This window comes from Juglans microcarpa x Juglans regia, chromosome 4S (assembly GCF_004785595.1).
Source record: "Juglans microcarpa x Juglans regia isolate MS1-56 chromosome 4S, Jm3101_v1.0, whole genome shotgun sequence".
NCBI classification, from domain to species: domain Eukaryota; kingdom Viridiplantae; phylum Streptophyta; class Magnoliopsida; order Fagales; family Juglandaceae; genus Juglans; species Juglans microcarpa x Juglans regia.
Genome location: NC_054601.1, coordinates 17,549,669 through 17,567,318, shown reverse-complemented (window position 1 = coordinate 17,567,318; position 17,650 = coordinate 17,549,669). Strand labels below are relative to the sequence as shown.

At 41.6% G+C, this 17,650-nt stretch overlaps 2 protein-coding genes across 2 annotated transcripts in view; both read left to right on the top strand.

The window, feature by feature from the left end:
• LOC121262543 (probable U3 small nucleolar RNA-associated protein 11) overlaps window positions 1–17,650 on the top strand; it is a 66,117-nt gene that overhangs the window by 47,071 nt on the left and 1,396 nt on the right. The window lies entirely within an intron of this gene.
• On the top strand, window positions 2,320–3,085 carry LOC121262084. The gene is made up of 2 exons (XM_041164512.1): window positions 2,320–2,622; window positions 2,720–3,085. The coding sequence occupies exons 1-2, from the start codon at window positions 2,320–2,322 to the stop codon at window positions 3,083–3,085; spliced, it is 669 nt and encodes a 222-aa protein (XP_041020446.1).

The following is a 17,650-nucleotide window of genomic DNA, read 5'->3' as shown; positions in this document are numbered from 1 at the left end:
AAATCTCTCTCCATAAAGTTGTCAGAGAGAGAGGAGTCCAGGGTTGCTTCTGTAATATCCTGGGTAGCAGCTAATCCAACCCTGGCCGAGTCCAATTTGTTGTTGAGCGATGAGAACATTTGTCGTTACATTGTTCTTCCTCACCGCGCACATGTGTTAGGTCGGGACTTCTTACAAGTTCTCCCTTCTTCGCCGAGGAAGAAGCGCCACGCAGCTTTTCCTTCTGAAGACAATCGCGCAAAAGGGTCCCGCACAGATGCAACTGCTCCTGTGCCCATTCAACTTGCATCTTCCCGAGCCATTGCTCTGAAACCCTCGCATCCTCCCCCCCCCCCCCCCCCACCCGGGGCGAGTGTTCCTCATAAAGAGAAGAGGGATTCCCACCGAGCGGCTTTGAAGTCTAGCTCTTACCCCGCTACCAAAGAGAGCAGTCCCCATCGAACTGCTAAAGAGGGCAGTTTCCATCGTATTGCTAAGGAGAGTAGCTCTTGTCGAGCTGCTGAAGAGAGCAGTTTGCACCAAGTTGTGAAGAGAGCAGTTCTCACCGAGCTGCTCCAGAGAGCAGCTCACATTGATCTTTGATTGAGGTTAATTATTGCATATTTTATACATCTAGAACCCATATAGTTGAATTATTTCATTACATTATTATTGGTTTTAGATGAAAAATGGTTAAGATGCATAAATCCAAGTTGTGATTTAAATTGATTTATAGCATGGTTTATGCTTAATTTTCTAACTTGTGATTTAATTTGACAATGTTTCTCACATGCACAATACATCTTTGATATATTTTTATTCTTCATTTTAATTTATTTTCTATTTTCTACTTTTTGAGATAAGCCAAAAACTAAAGCGAAAAATATAGAAGGGCTAAAACTCACGTTGGGCGGAAAAGCGAAAAAAAAAAAAAAAAGGAATGAGAAAAGTCAAAAAGCACTGAAAGGGCTCTTTCTCAAAACGTAGCTGGGCAAAACACAAAAAAAAAAAAAAGTAATGGACGTGCACACGCACACAACAGACAACTGCTAGCTAGGGGCATTTTGAAAAAGCAATTTACGTGGGACATGGACACAACGTAACGCTTCTTCTTGGTTTTATTTTCATACGGACGCAACACAAAAAGAGACAACACACAGCAGTGCCGCACATTGAAGAACCTTGAGGGTCCAATGTCTGCCGCTGCCCAGCCTATTTCCATTGCCTACCACCTCCATCTCCATCAATTTGACTTGCTCTTTCCATTCTCTACTATTTATTTAATTTTAATTTAAAGTTTATGATGTGATTTTGAGATATTTGACTTAGACCTTTAGGCATTTTATTTGTTGTTTATTTACTTGATATTAGTTATTTTTCTTGCTTCTTTAATCTTCCATTAAATAGACATTACAATTGTTATGGATTGATTTTGAGAATTTATGATTCAAATACAAGGATGAACCCTAGAATTTTTTATTTTGGGGCTTTTCAATTTTCAGCTCATATTGCATTAATTATTTTCTAATTTAGCTTAGTTGTTAGTTTAGTTTTGTTAATCTTTTAGTTCCATTGCATATTAGGTTAATTAGGACTTAATTAATTTAAGTTTTATTAATTAATTTTTTGATTAATTGAGATTGTTTAATTAGTTTATTTAGTTCCTTGATTATTAATTTCAATTTGTTAGTCTCTTATATTTCATTTCGACACTCAAAAAATCTAAAAATATGAATCTAGTTCATGACTAGTGCCATTTTTATTCCCGTTGCACTCTTTCATTCATTGCACATACCACCACTTTTATTTTCTCTTTGTGAATATTTTTACCATTTTAAGCAAGTTTGATTTTAAGTAACTTTCCTTGAGGAGACGATTTAGGAATTTATTTCTAATTATTATGCGACATCCTCCTGCACTTAGGACATCCTTTGTACTGCTAATTTTTGAGTGAGTCAAGCTCCTCAGGAGAGCAGTTCTCACCAAGCTGCTCCTGGGGGAAGTTCCCACTGAGCTGCTCCAGCAGGTAACCCTCCAAGAGGTAATTTTTTTAGATTTCTAAGATCCTTCCTCATTTTTATTGCATTTGTTTAAACCAAAGATAACAAAATCCCCCCCCCCCCCTCTCTCTTCAGGTCCTGCTAAGGGAGATGAGGTTGACGTTGTTATCGCCTTTCTTTTTGCTTCGACCTTTGACCAACCATTGTCTCGAGGTTCTTGCACAACGTTGGGAACCTTTCTCTCCTTTGAGGAGCTTCTTAATCAGGGGGAGGTTCCACCACGCAAGTCGCCAACTTCTTTCGACCAAAGACTTGTTGAGGTTGAAGCTTCCTTTGAGGAATGTTTGACCAACTCCCCCGTTCCGCCTCCAGAACTCTTAGGTCTAACCCCCCAAGCTTTCCTTTGGTCCCCATTTTGACTGTTGAAGCCACTCCTCCAGTTCTTCCTTTGGGGTCATACTTGAAGGTTACTCCTTTTGGAGACAAGATGCTAACTCCTCCCGAGGCTATGGAACCTCGTTCCGAGGAGACAGTAGAACTGATTTCTTCTAACGTTCTTGTCCCTTCATCAGTATTGGAACTGACCCCCGAGCCGGTTCCCCCAGTAATCGCAAAAGTTACCTCCTCTCCTCCAATCTTTCAGGTATTTGCTTCTTGCACCTTTGCTTGAATCTTCTTCTTCTTCTTGTTTTTTTTTTTAAAATGATTGTATCTGATGCCGAGTTGCTTACTTGTTTCAGGAGTGCCCAATCCCTCAAGTCAAGACGACTCCACTGTTACAGGAAGATGTTGTTATGGTGGAGGCCAATTCTTCATCCGCTTCCCCTTCATCTGGGAACAGTTCTCCCTACTTTGGTGCTGCTCAGGGTGAGAGTTTGACTCAGAATGTGGAACAACCAAGCTCTCCACCTGTTGTTCCCCAAACTTTCCAAGTCGAAGTTCCTCTCCAACGTGAGGAGGAACTTGGCCTGCCTTCCATACCCATTGAAGTTATTCTACTATTGGTATGCTTAGAACCCTCCTTTTCTTTTAGGAAAAAAAATTTGCAGGAGCCCGGGCCAGGTTTCAAGGAGCTTCAGGCCAAATATTTTGAGCCGCAAGCTTGAAAGTTGTAACGCCCGTCCTTGTGGTAGGTCTTTTTATAAAATATTTTGAGAAAGGACGACAAGAATTCCGATTTAAAACTTTTTACTTTTTTCCAAGGTGCAAGACTCTACGTTTATAAAATAAAATGTGATTTTACAATAAAAGAGGTTTACAGCGGAAAACATCAATTTTAATAATAAAAGGCATCTCTTACATTTAAACCTCATGCCTAGACTTCCGTGCTGTTCCCCATGGGCCGTGTCTGTCCCGATGCGTACTTCATTTTCTTCCCTGTGAGGGGAGGGACATACATAAAAACTAAAATGAGTCGAAGACTCGTAAGTATTACGTTCATGCCCTTCTAGAGTCTTCTAAAATATATAATGAAACGAAAATAAACACTTTTCCTCATGATGCCTAACGAAATGAAACGAAAGACGTTTTACTGAAGAAAATGCTAAGTGTTCAAATGTATAAGTACGTACAGCCCCTCCATGAAAGCCCCTTTTTACGCATCCAAAGCTATTAATTGTACGCATGTGAATAGATGACTATATAGCGTATCTATTGTACGTATTTTCTAAGAAAATGAAATAATGTAAATGCACGAAAGACGAGCCTGAGCGGACGCCTTCGGGGATCCCACGGACCGACGCTGTTGCGAGCGCCGCGAGGTGATGCACGTGGACGCAACGAAGGCCGACGTTCAAGGTGATGCTTACAGATGCCGTGAAAGGCGAAGTTTGAACCCGTGCTTTATGTTTTATGGACGGTACGAACTGACACTTTTGTGAATGCCACGAGGTGATGCTCGTGGACATCATGAAAGGGGACGTTCAAGTCCATGCTCACGAAATGATGTTTTCTCATGTTAAATGAAAGAAAGAACTGACTGAAAGCTCCAGCTCTTTAGAGCTGACATGAATGAACGAAAGAATGAAAAGAAAGCATGAAATGTATGAAGATACGTAACGGCCACATGAATGAATGAAAATGGGTACCCAATGAATGAATGGGCAGATAGTAGTACTGGTAGTGCACTCAGTGCTGCACCCTAACGGAATGGGATTCCAACTCGTGGCCACGGGTGAATCCATTGGCCATAGGGCCGTTAACCCTAACACACGGGGCGTAACAGAGTGTATTGGCCTATGAAAGTGAAAGAAAGAATGTATGTATGTATGTATGCACGCATGCACGAATGCACTTTAAGAAATGAAGGTACTGCACTCTTGTAGAAATGAAGGCACTGACGGGAGAAACGTTTTATGAAAAGAAAGTCTCTTTTCAAAGGAAATCCCCGTCCAGTGACGTTTTCAAATGAACGCACGTATGGACGCATGCATGTATGTATAGTATGTACGAATGATGAATGCATGAACGAAAACTTACGTTGTTATAGTTTAACCGCATGAAGTAATGCTTACGAGTCTTCGACTCATTTTAGTTTTTATGTATGTCCCTCCCCCACAGCGAAGGAAATGAAGTACGCGTCGGGACGGACACTGCCCATGGGGAAGAGCACGAAAGTCTAGGCACGAGATTTAAATGTAAGAGAGACCTTTTATTATTAAAATTGATGTTTTCTGCTGTAAACCTCTTTTATTGTAAAAGCACATTTTATTTTATAAACGTAGAGTCTTGCACCCTGGGAAGAAGCAAAAAGTTTTAAATCGGACGGTAATTCTCGTCGTCCTTTCTCAAAATATTTTATAAAAAGACCCACCATAAGGACGGGCGTTACAAAAGTTCAGGCCCCTGTTTGCCCACGTAAGTGTTTCTTCTTTGTATGTTGACTTTCACTTTTTTCCCTTGTGCCCCTAAATCTTACCTTTTCCTGTCCTTTTAGGCCACAGACCAACTTACTAATATGGTCTCCAGAGAGCGGGAGGCTCTTGAAGAGGATTTTAGAGCCTAGAAGGCTTTAAACACCCTTATGCACCTGCAAGGGATGAAAATGGGCGAAGATCTCCACAATTTGATCGTGGAGAATAATTCTTTGAGGGAGGAGAATGAGTCCCATCATCAGAAAATCCGTGCTCAACGAAAGAAAATGGAAGAGGTAGCGCGGTTCATAAAGGTTCTGGATCATAAGCTTGAGACGATGGCTTTGGAAATCAAGCTCAAGGATAGGGAGATTCAGTTAAGGGAGTTGGAGATCCTTGAAAGCAATAAGAAGATTTCTTCCAAGGTTCAAGAGTTGGAGTCTGCCCAGAAGAAGATTGAAGATCTCCATGTCCACTCCGAGCTTCTCCTAGCCAAAAGGGATAGTGCCCCAGCCGAGGTGCAGGGGTTGGAGTGTGAGTTAGAGCCTCTTCAAGAAGAGCTGAAGTGAAGCAGAGAAGTCAGAGAGACATTGGCGAAAGAAAGGAGGAGCGCCATTGAAGTTCATTGCCGGATGTTCCACAAATACATGGGAATTGCCAAGCAAGGAGATAAAACAAGAGCTACAGCTCGGGTCAGGGTTTCTCACCTAGAGTCTTCTTTAGAGGAGGCTTGACTTCATGTAGAACTTGTTGATTCCTAACTCAGAAAAGCCCTCGCCCTGTGCAATAAATCCAGGATTTATGGGTACTGGGAAGGTCTTGAGCTTCTAAGAGAAGTGTTGCTTGAAGATCCTCATATCAATCTTCGCACTTTAAATCTTCAAGGAGTCGCTCCGAGTAAGTCTGCCTATGAAGAAATGTTGACCTGGGGTGTAAACGACATGCCTCTGGCCTTTCGCGATGCTCCTCCTTAGACTTCAGATTTCCTTTTTGTTTTTCTGTTTCCAGACTTGTACTTGGTCTTTGATGTAATTTTGATAATCTATACAAAATAATGTACCTCTAGTTTGTCTGAATTTGGCTGATTCGAAGCCTTTGATTTTTCTTATTTTTCTGCCTACTACATTCTGTAGTTCTCCATTGTTGAGCCCATGTTCAAGCGTTTGCCCCACGACAAGCTTCTTGCTGAAAGCATGTCGGACGGCACAACTTTGCTGAGTGTTTACTGCACGACACCACTTTGGTAAGAGCTTACTGCGTAGCACCACTTTGCTAAGTGTTTACCATGCAGCTCCACTTTGCTGAGTGTTTACAGCACATCCAGACCTATACTCACCACTTTGATGTAATTTTGATAATCTGTACAAAATAATGTACCTCTAGTTTGTCTAAATTTGGCTGATTCGAAGCCTTTGATTTTTCCTCTTTAACTACATTTTGTAGTTCTCTATTGTTGAGCCCATGTTTAAGCGTTTGCTGCGCGACAAGCTTTCCTCTAAAAGCATGTTGAACGGCACACCTTTGCTGAGTGTTTACCGAACGACACCACTTCATTGAGTGTTTACCGCATAGGATCGCTTCACTGAGTGTTTACAGCTCTACACCACTTCGCTGAGTGTTTACCACACAGCACCACTTCGCTGAGTGTTTATCTCACCGCACCACTTTGCTGAGTGTTTACTGCACAGCACCACTTCCCTGAGTGTTTACTGCGCAGTACCACTTTTATGCACGTGGGCGTCTCAACCTACTGTTCATTCCATGTTGATCCCTTTATGCACGTGGGCGTCTCAACCTACTGTTGATTCCATGTTGATCTTGAAATTTCTTTTATTAACGTCTTTTCATTTCCTATTTCCTTTGAATGTTGTTTAATCATGTCAGTGTAGTTACACCTACTGTTAATTCTGTCATTAACTTCTCCACGAACTTTGTGTAGCACGTTGGTCGTAGTTTCTGCATTTAACCCTGTCATTAACTTCTCCATGAACTTCGTGTACCACGCCAGTTGGAGTTTATGCATTTAACCCTGTCATTAACTTCCCCATGAACTTCGTGTAGCACGTCGATTGGAGTTTTTGCATTTAACCCTGTCATTAACTTCTCCATGAACTCCATGAAGCACGTCGGTTGAAGTTTCTGTATTTTTCGAATCTCAAGGGACTGCAGTTTTCCATGAGAGACATGTGGACATTCAGGAAGGTCTCGAAGACATGTGACCGCCCAGGGAGGTCTCAGGAGTTATGGTGCCCTGGGATGCCGAATGTCGCTCTTGCCTATAAAAGGGGCTTTTCCCACCCCTTGAGAAATTCATCTCATTCCATTCTTTACCCTTTCTTTCTAAGTTCAGGTGACTTCCAAATTCTCATGCCTTTCCCATTTCATACTTTTCATCATAAGGGGCGACTCCTTCTTCTATGGTGTTCAGGCTGTCGCTGGTTATGGCGATTTCAATATCGCAGAAGAAATAAGCTACACATACTCCTTGTCCTTCCCCTTTTGCTTATGGTGCCTCGCTTGTTCATGCCCCCTTGCTTACGGGGGTCGACTGTCGTAGCTGTTGTACAGGAACTCACTGCCTACGAGTCCTGTATAGAGCAAGAACAGGATAATGGCATGGCGGTGGTGATTGAGGAGGACAGGAATAGATGGTTCAAGGTGGCAATCAAATCTTTGGAGTTGATTCCTCTTGTCGCTCCACCATCCATTTGTTCCTTAGGACGTCCACCCTGGTCAACCCCGAACCCGGTTCTCTCTCTTGAGAACCTGGGTGGGGCGCCACTGGACTCCCCTCTTCCTAAGAAGGAAGATACAGCAGTGGTGAGCGTCCCATTCGGTGTTGTGTGGGGATAGTACTACACTGTTGAGCGTTCTAGTTCTACTCAGAGGAACCTGGATCTACTGGGCTCCCGTCTTCTTTAAGGGAGAAATCACTTTGTCAATCCCCCTGTTCTGTCTGGCCAGAACGGGATTCCACTGGATGCCTTCCTCCCTGATGGAAATATTGCACTGTTGATCATTTTGCTTTTATTTGGACGAAACTTTTCTTTCTACTTTTTGTAACTCTTGCCGATGTAATACTCTTTTTTGTAATCTTCTTTTTGTAAGATCCTAAGTGGTCCCTTTGTTCCTTGTAATCCCATTTGGGCAATAAAATGACTTCGAGATATATATATCTATTATATATATATATATATATATTTACTTCACACTTGCTTGTACGGTTCCATTTTTGTATACCGACCAGCTTTTGAGTGGAGTTTATACATATGTATTTTACCGAGCTACAACCTTCTTTTGTTTCGGTGCTTACCCTTATGTTTTCTTTCATTTCCTTTGTGGCCAATCAAGTGCCTGGGCTTGCACCTTGCAAAGGTTGGGCGGTTTATAACTAATAAAATAATTTTGTGTACCTGGTTGTATGGTCTCCTCTTTTCTTTACAGTCTTTCCTTTTAGCGCTTATAGGTTGGCAGAGTCGAAACTCTGCTCCCTCACCAATGCTTTCCTTTTGGCACTTATAAGTTGGCAAAACCGAAGCTCTGCTCCCTCACCAATGCTTTCCATTTGGCGTTACAGGTTGGTAGAGTTAGAGTTCTTCTCCCTCACCAATGCTTTCCTTTTGGCACTTATAGGTTGGCAGAGTTGAAGCTCTGCTCCCTCACCTATGCTTTCTATTTGGTGCTTATAGGTTGGCAGAGCCGAAGCTCTGCTCCCTCACCAATGCTTTCCGTTTGGCGCTTATAGGTTGGCAAAGCCGAAGCTCTGCTCCCTCACCAATGCTTTCCTTTTGGCGCTTATAGGTTGGCAGAGCCAAAGCTCTACTCCCTCACCAATGCTTTCCGTTTGGCGCTTATAGGTTGGCAGAGTCGAAGCTCTGCTCCCTCGCTAATGCTTTCTAAGTAGCAACCTTGCACAAAGTTTTGACAAGTCATTGGTACTTGTATTTTGAATGGCTGTTAGTAGGGTAGAGTTTATGGTCCTGGCCTTGTATGATACACTTTGTGGCTGATCTAGAGACCGAGCTTGTCCTGATTTCTAGCTGTTTGTTGGAGACATAATAATGCAACATTCAAAATTAGTATATAAAAATTCAATTGACAAACCACAACCTTACATAGTTTGAACTAGCCTTTGGGTTTTTCACACAAAATACTTAGGTGCTCAACCTTCCAAGGGTGGGGTAATTTGTGTCCTTGGTTCTTAAGTCGATAAGAACCAAGTCTCCCCATGGCCGTTACCAGATACGACCATTCCCATATGGGGCCTAGCTTGCCTTCTTCCTGAGTGGTAACTCTTGTTTATTTTAAAACCATGTCTCCTACTCTGAAGGTGCGGGGTTGGACCTGTTTGTTAAAATATTGTTCAACTCTTCGTTTGTTAGCTGCCGCTCGGCTTATAGCTTCCTCCCCCATTTCTTTTAAGAAATCCAAGTTTTCTCTCAATCTCTCGCAGTTGCTATCGGGGTCGAAATGTTGTACTCGATAAGTGGGTACTGCCATGTTAGCTGGTATTATGGTTTCAATGCCATAAAAGAGGGCAAAAGGAGTTTTCCCGGTGGGGGTTCTTACAGATGCTCGATATGCCCAAAATATACTGGGGAGTTTCTCAGCCCACTCCCCCTTCTAGCTTCCCACTTTCTTCTTCAAGATATTAAGCAACATTTTGTTGGTTGCTTCTACTTGCCCATTAGCTTGCGGGTGTCTCAGAGAAGAGTACTTAGTTTTGATTTTCAGTTATGAGCACCATTCTTGATAGTGGGAACAATCGAACTGTCTTCCATTCTTTGATATGAAGCTCTGGGGAATCCTGAAGCGACAGATTATAGATTTCCATAGGAAATTTGTAATTGCCCGCGTTGTGATTGTTGCTAGGGCTTCTGCTTCATCCCATTTTGTAAAGTAATCCATTGTTACTATGACAAACTTTACTCCCCCTTTGCCTGTAGAGAGGGGGCCAATAAGGTCTAGCCCCCATTATGCAAAGGGCCATGGGGAAGTTATAGAGGTGAGCCTTTCGGGTGGGCTATGGGGAATAGGAGCATACTCTTGGCATTTGAGACATTTTCTCACAAAATCTTCTACGTCTCTGAGAGAGTTAGGCCAATAATACCCTGCCCATGTGGCTCGTGCAGCTAGCGTCCTTCCGCCGGATTGATTCCCACGAATCCCCTCATGTATCTCAACTAGTACATATTGGGCTTGCTCGGAAGAGATACATCTTAAAAGAGGCTTAGCAAAACCTCTTTTATACAGGGTTCCTTCTATTATTGTGAAGCGAGCCACTCGATTCCTAATTTTTCATGCCTCTTCTCAGTCCTCTGGAAGAGCTTGCTTCTAAAGGAAGTTCAAAATATCAACGGCCCATTTTGGTGGTTGTAACCTCTGGATTGTGGACATTCGAATCCCGACAGCTGCTACGTCAATGGTTCGAATTATGGTATGACTCAGGAGGGGCACTTCTTCTTGACTTGAGGCAGCTTTTGCTAGACTATCTGCTTCCTGATTTTTTCCTCTCGGGATTTGATGGATGGAAGAATACTGGAAGAGATCCCGCTCCTTTCCTACCCGTTGGAGATATCTCTTCAAATTTTCTCCTTTTGTGAGTAATTGTCCGGATACTTGCCCCACTACTATTTGAGAATCAACTTTTACTTCAACTTCAGTGGCGCCCAACGATCTAGCAATGGTCAGATCCGACAGTAATGCTTTATACTCAGCCTCGTTATTGGTGACCTTGAATCATAGCTTGAGTGCGTAATCAAGCTTTTCTCCCAAATTTGTTATTATATGCACCCCACCCCTCCTTCGGTCCGACAAGACGAGCCATCAACTTAGACTTGTTAAGGCTCGCCCTAGGGCATGATGATTATATCTTCTGGAAAGTTTGAAAATTCAGCTACAAAATTTACCAATACCTGGCCGTTAATCGTGGAGCGCGGAAGGTATTCGATCTCGAACTCACTTAGCTCAACTACCCAGTTAGTCATCAGGTTTTTGCAATATTTTCCTTAGGGGGACGTAATTTTGTACTTTTATTGGGTGAGCCTGAAAGTAGGGCCTTAACCGCCTGACAGCAATTACTAACACAAATGCTAGCATTTCCGTTCGAGGATATCTGGCCTCTGCACTCCGAAAGGCTCTGCTTATATAGTAAACGGGCCGTTGAACTCCTTCCTCTATTCGAGTTAATACGGCGAACACCGCATTGGGTGATACTACCAGGTAGGCAGTCAGATCTTCCCCAGGCATGGTTTGACTGAGCAAGGGTGGATGGATCGGGTATTCCTTCAATTCACCAAAGGCCTTTTCGCATTCTTCATCCCATTCTTGCGCTTTCCGCAAGTCTTTGAAGAATGGGAGGCACTGATCGATTGATTTTGCAATGAACTAGCTCAGGACAGCTATCCTCCCAGCGAGTCTTTGAACTTCGTTGATAGTTCGAGGTGGGGGCATATCCATAATGGCTCTAACTTTTTCAAGGTTGGCCTTGATTTCGCGCCGAGGTACCATAAATCCCAAGAATTTCCCCAACTCCACCCCAAAAACACACTTCAGTTGGTTGAGCTTCATTTTATACTTTCTAAGTATCGCGAAAGCTTCCCGGAGGTCATCAAGATGCTGTTCCGATTTCTTACTTTTAACCAAGAGGTCATCCATATAAACTTCCATGTTCCTTCCGATCTGATCTTTGAACATTCGGTTGACCAGTCGTTGGTATGTTGCTCCCGCATTTTTTAGATCGAACGACATTGCTCGGTAGCAGTAGAGGCCTCGATCTGTGATAAATGCTGTCTTTTCTTCATCATCAGGGCTCATCCTGATCTGATTATAACCAGAGTATGCGTCCATAAAGCTAAGTAAGGTGTGCCCTGGTGTTGTGTCCACTGTTAAGTCTATCCTTGGGAAGGGGAAACTGTCTTTAGGAGAGGCTTTATTCAACTCGGTAAAGTCTACACACATTCTCCACTTTCCACTTGCCCTTTTGACCAAAACAACTTTTGAAAGCCATTTAGGATAATGAACTTCTCGAATGAACCTCGCGGCCAAGAGGCAATCCACTTCCTCGGCGATGGCCGCATACTTTTATGCACTGAAGCTGTGATGCTTTTGTTTGACTTTTTTTGCCTTGGGGTTCACACTGAGGCGGTGCTCGATTACTGACACATCGATGCCAAGCATTTTTTCGTGTCTCCAAGCGAACACATCTCGGTGTTCAATGAGTAGTCGCTTCATGGACCAGCTTAGTTCGATAAGCATCTTAGATCCCATTTGGATAGTTCATTCTGGTTATTTGGGATCCACTGGTTCCAAAACCATTGGTTCGTTGGGTTCTGCCTGCTTTAGTGCCTCTTTGTCTCTCACTTCTCTGTCCAATTCTATTAGCATCGGAGGTGGCAGAAGGACTGCTTCTCCATGGTCTTCCTCGAGAGCCTGTATAGCTATTGCTTTAGACTTCATTTCTCGGGTATAGCAGTCTCTTGCAGTCTATTGTTCACCACACATTTCACCCACTCCGGATGGGATCGAGAATTTTACCTTTAGGTGATACGTGGAGGTTACAACCTTCATCTGATTCAAGGTTGGACGTCCAAGAGTTACATTGTATGAAGACGAGGCTTTCACCACCAAGAAGTCCACCATAAGAGACGCTATTTTGGGAGTCGTTCCAGCTAATACGGACAAGGTGATTACCCCGACCGGCTGGATTGTGTCCCCAGTGAAGCCTTTGCGAGGCGTAGGAGTAGGTCACAACTGATCTGAGGTGATCCCCATTTTAGTGAATGCTTCCCAAAACAGGACGTCGGCAAAGCTGCCGTTGTCAATCAGTACTCTTTTAGTCTGATAGTTAGCAATTTGTGCCTTCACTACTAGAGCGTCATCATGGGGGTGCGACAAACCTTCTCCATCTTCTTTGCCAAAAGTTATGATACATTCCCTGGCCCGATCCTTGTCGTGAAGGGATGGTTTGGACGTAGAGAATACCTCTTCATATCAGGCCCTACTTGCATGGGCCTTCTGTACCGAGGAGGTGGTTCCCCCTTCGTCATATCCTCCATCTATGGTGCTAATTTCACCTATTGGAGGTTCCTCTCTTCTTGAATCCCTTTGATGCGGGCTCTCCCAGCGTGGATTCATGGCCCTTCTCTCTTCAGGCTTCTATTTCTCCTTATGGGACTTTGACTTCTCCTGGCGTCACTTCTCCGAGCAGAGTCTTGATTTCTACGTTTCAGGCTGTGATTCCTGTGGGGTGGACTTTAGTTTCTCCGAATGGGGCTTCGATTCTGGTCTCTCTCAGAATAGGGTCGGTGGTTGCGTTGCGGTCCATCCCTCTCGTTTTCGTAACGGTCAGCACGAGTCCTTGTGTCTCCCATCTTTTTCTTCCACGTGTAGCAATCTTCAGTATTATGTCCGCCACTCTTGTGATATGAACAGTACCTGGGACGAGAAGGACCTCGCTTTTGTTCTTCTCGTGGCTCTTTCTCAACTTCAACCGTTAGGTTGGAACATTTAAGAGGTTCGAGCTTCCCTGTCGAACTTGTTTGCCTTTGACTTTATTTTCATAAGTCCTTTTTTTGTGGTCCCCTTAGTTCGATCCTTTATGTCGGTCTGCCATCTTCTTGTATGCCCTTTCCAGGTCGCACTTCCTGGGGGCAGTTAGTGCTCGGAGCGTATCTTCTGCATTTACGAAACCGTTTACGCGGTCCATAAATTCCCTTAGGGTGGCCGGGGTTTTCCGAGTGATTTCAGTCATGAAGGGGTTACAGGGCCAGACCCCTCTAATAGTGCAGCCAAGGTGATTTTCTAAAAATATTTTTAATTTTAGTTTTTTTTTTCTAAAAATTCATTTTATCTAATTTTTACCAAGGGTATTTATGTTAAATTTTTTTGGACAGGTACATTGTGATATTTTTTATTGTTTAAGGGGATAATTGCTAAAATTGATAGCTTATGGGTGATTATAATTTGGATTTTGTGAAATCTCACTATGGTAGTTCTGTAACATATGGGTCCTACGATTAGAATTTAAATTGGATTATTATTATTGTTGTTGTTGTTGTTATTGTTGTTGTTGTTGTTGATGTCGTGTTTCGTGGGCCTGGGCAATTCCGCTCGGTCAATGATCGTACAAGCACCTGCACAGTAACGAGAGAGGGAGGGGGGCCTCGGGGTCCGTTGATGCTCTGATGCTTAAGTCAGTATAGTGCAAAGGTTGAAGATGAAGTATGTTGATGATGATTATGTTTTTTTCTCTCATCTGTGTGTTGTAGACAGTTTTATTTATACTTGCCAACCTGGTCTTCACCATAGTGGAGCGTTGCATAGCAAGAGATCATATATTCAAGCTGTCCCCATTTCCAAACCCCCTTCGTTTCCTCTTCCGATTCCTTCTTCCCCTCAAATCTCATTCGACGCGCTATCATCACCATCATCATCATCGCAGCGAGGGTGGTGACGGAAGGTGGAGATCCGCTCCCTTTACGCATGCTTCCACCTTTGATACCATTGCTGTGGAAGACGACCTCGAAAACAAGGTGAAGTCCGATCTCGAATCCTTCATCAAATACAAACATTATTATCACCGTCAGCTGCGTTTGGAAGTGAAGCTTTCTCTTATACGTTCCGTCTGAAACTGGGGAGTTGTCCTCGACGATCTGGTTGGGGTCGAGGCAGAGAACGATGTTGTTAGGCTTCTTGCCGATGACAAGGTTGTTGAAATCCAAGTCTTCAAGACTAGACAAGGAGTTAAGGTAGAGGGAAACCCTTCGATAAAGCTGATTCTCTTGCTTACTTTCATTGAATTCAGAGACTTTGAGGAACTAGTGAACATGAAAGCAATCTTCGATCCATCTCTACCATTTCTTCACGACATAAATCAATCCAGTTTTGAATAGAAGCACCCGAATCAACATGAGAAAACAAACAAGTACTACATCGAGAAGAGTCAAGGTTTGAACACCCATAAAAAAAAAAAAAAAAAAAAAATTCTCTTTATGAGTGTTTTGAATTTTCCTTTTGGGTTTTGGGTTGAACGATCAAAGAGAAAAATATGTGATAGAGAGAGAGAGGTGGACAGGGGAGTGTTTGTTTTGCTCCCACCCACTACCACACATAACTGAACTGAACTTGCGGCAGAAGACAAATTCTGGAACTCGATGAAACTAGGGAGAAGACGATCTTTGGGCCAAGACGAGGAGAAGACGAAGTTTGAGATTTTGCAACTCGAAGATGAAGCCGACGGCATTTATTTTCATTTCCTGCTTTTTTATTTTGTTTCCATTCTTTTTTTTTTTTTAATAAGGCAACTGACGTGGCGATATGCCACATTAGTCGTGAGGCCAGACGCACGCGATTGTCCATAGAATTTCTAATTTAAAAATAAAGAGACGTTGGAAGTTGTGGAGGAAAAATAAGAGTTCAGGATTTGATTCTATCTACCACCGTACGACGTGAATAGAGAAAACAAAAAGAAAAAAAGAAAAAAAAAGGAAGTTGAACCTAGGGGTGGGCAGCGGGGCCCCGCCCCCCGTAAGTCCCACATTGCTTAAGGATGACTATTGTATTGCCTTGGCCTCCTATATAAAGATTGGCCTAGGAGGCCAAATCAATTCAAAATCTAACTCTAATGAGTTTAAATTTTTTTATATTTATAAATTTTAATTTATTATTTAAAATATATTATAATTTTGGTCTAAAAAAATATTTTTAGACCAAAAAAATTTTTTTTTTAACATAATGGCGGGGGGCCGGGCGGATGGGGGTTTTTCCCCCGCCCCCCGGCACCGGGGCGGGGGACCCCTAGTTGAACCTAGAGAAGGGACGCCAACCAAAGGAAAAATTAAAAAAATGGTGAATGACGCGATCTAGAGTAATGTTTTAGTGTTCATTTTCTTTATTTTTTTTCAAAAAAATTATGGGTAATTCGTTAATGTTAAATTTAAATTTTAACAGAAATTCATTTTTTTTTTATTTTAAAAAAACGATATAATCTAATTTTGAAAATATGCTTGCTTTAATTTGAAGTAATTCTTTTTTATGTTTGTTAGATTTATTTTGAGTTTATTTCTTCTAATTGACTGTCTATTAATTAGATAATTTTGATCTTGTAATTTACTTTCAAAAGAAGAAATTATAGGATAGACTTTGGATATTTCAACATAAGTAAATATATAAATCGAAAGACTTATATAAATCTATGTAGTCTTAAAATCGTTAATCTTAATACTTTCTTGCTTCATTAATTTGTATATTTTTGTGTAAAATAATAATCAATAATATGTCTAATTGACTATCAAAGAGGCTTTTGAATGACTTTAGAGACTTTGCTAACAGTCATAAAGAATTAAATTCAATTAGTTAGATTAGAAAAGCATAATGAGAGATTATATGAAATCGGTTTCTTAAAATTCTTTTTTCTCATTAATTTGATCATCAATCAACGACTTTCTTTTTCTTTAAAAATTTTTTTGAATTGATTTTATTCAAATTGCAATTACAAAGATTTTAATAATTTTTCTAAATAAAATCGATATTTATATAATTTCGATACTAATCAAAAGTGAGTTACGCGGTAACATTCTTCTCGTCAGTTACAATTTTGGAAGGATTTCTGGCTGTGAGGGAGGAACAATAAAATTTGTTTAGCGTCAACTTTTTTTTTTTTTTTTTTCTTTCCTTTTCAGCGTCAACTTTCCGAATATCTCGTTCCCCCTTCCAAATCCTGCCGTTTTCTTTTTGAAAATCTGCTTTCTCGTATTCTCGAAAAATCCGCTTCATAAAGTGATTCGAATTTCTGCCGTATCCCAGCGTCCGCAAATTTTCAGCGTTTTCCTCGGTTTTTCTTCAACGTCTTCAAAATCTGCCGTTCTCATATATCTCCGCTTCCAGATCCTGCCATTTCTCTCTTATCCCCGAAAATCTGTCCTTCATATTTGGATAAATCTTCATTTATATGAGAGAATCTTTAGATGATAGGTTTCTAAACTTTGAGTCCTCCATTCCTTACACAAATCAAACCACCACCTCGCCGGAAATCACCACAGAAGACGTTGCCGGTAAGTCTTCTGTAACATACGGATCCGGATATAAAATAATTTTAGTCTAGTTATTATTCAACATTTTTTATTTCTCAAATACTATTAGTATTATTATATTTTATTTCTCAAATAGAATCTCATTATAAAAAATATATTATTATAATTTTAAATTTTTTTTAAGCATACGAAGTTATATGAACGGTCTTTATTTAAGGATATGTAGAATAACTTATTTAGGGGTGAAAACAACACCTTTGGCGAGGTTTTCGACCAACGAGTGGAAATATAGAGGAGCAATCGGCCGTAATCGGTTGATGGAGAGGGAAAAATCGGCCGTATCGATTCCGGCGGTTCTCTGACGATTCACAATTGGTTTCTCAGTTTGAGCTAACAATAATGGTGGTATGAGAGAGTAGAGAGAGAGAGATAGAGAGTTATAGAGGAGAGAGAGGATGAAAGAAACTGGAAATCGATTGGAAAAGAAGAATGGAGGTTGAAGACAATATAATATCGAAACGACGCCGTTTGATTTAAAATAAACGATGTTGTTCTACTTAATTTTTTTTTATTCATTAAGGCTAAAACAACGGGCGTTGTTTCAATTGTGTTTAAAACATAACTTAAGTGGAACAACGTCGTTTCATATATAAAATTGAAACATAATATACCATCGGCTGGTTCGACAGATTGACAGTGGTTCAAACCAGGACCGAACCGATCAACTTTGGTTTGAGCAAATAATCACTACACACTTGCCAGTTCTCCACCACTTCCTGACACTGTC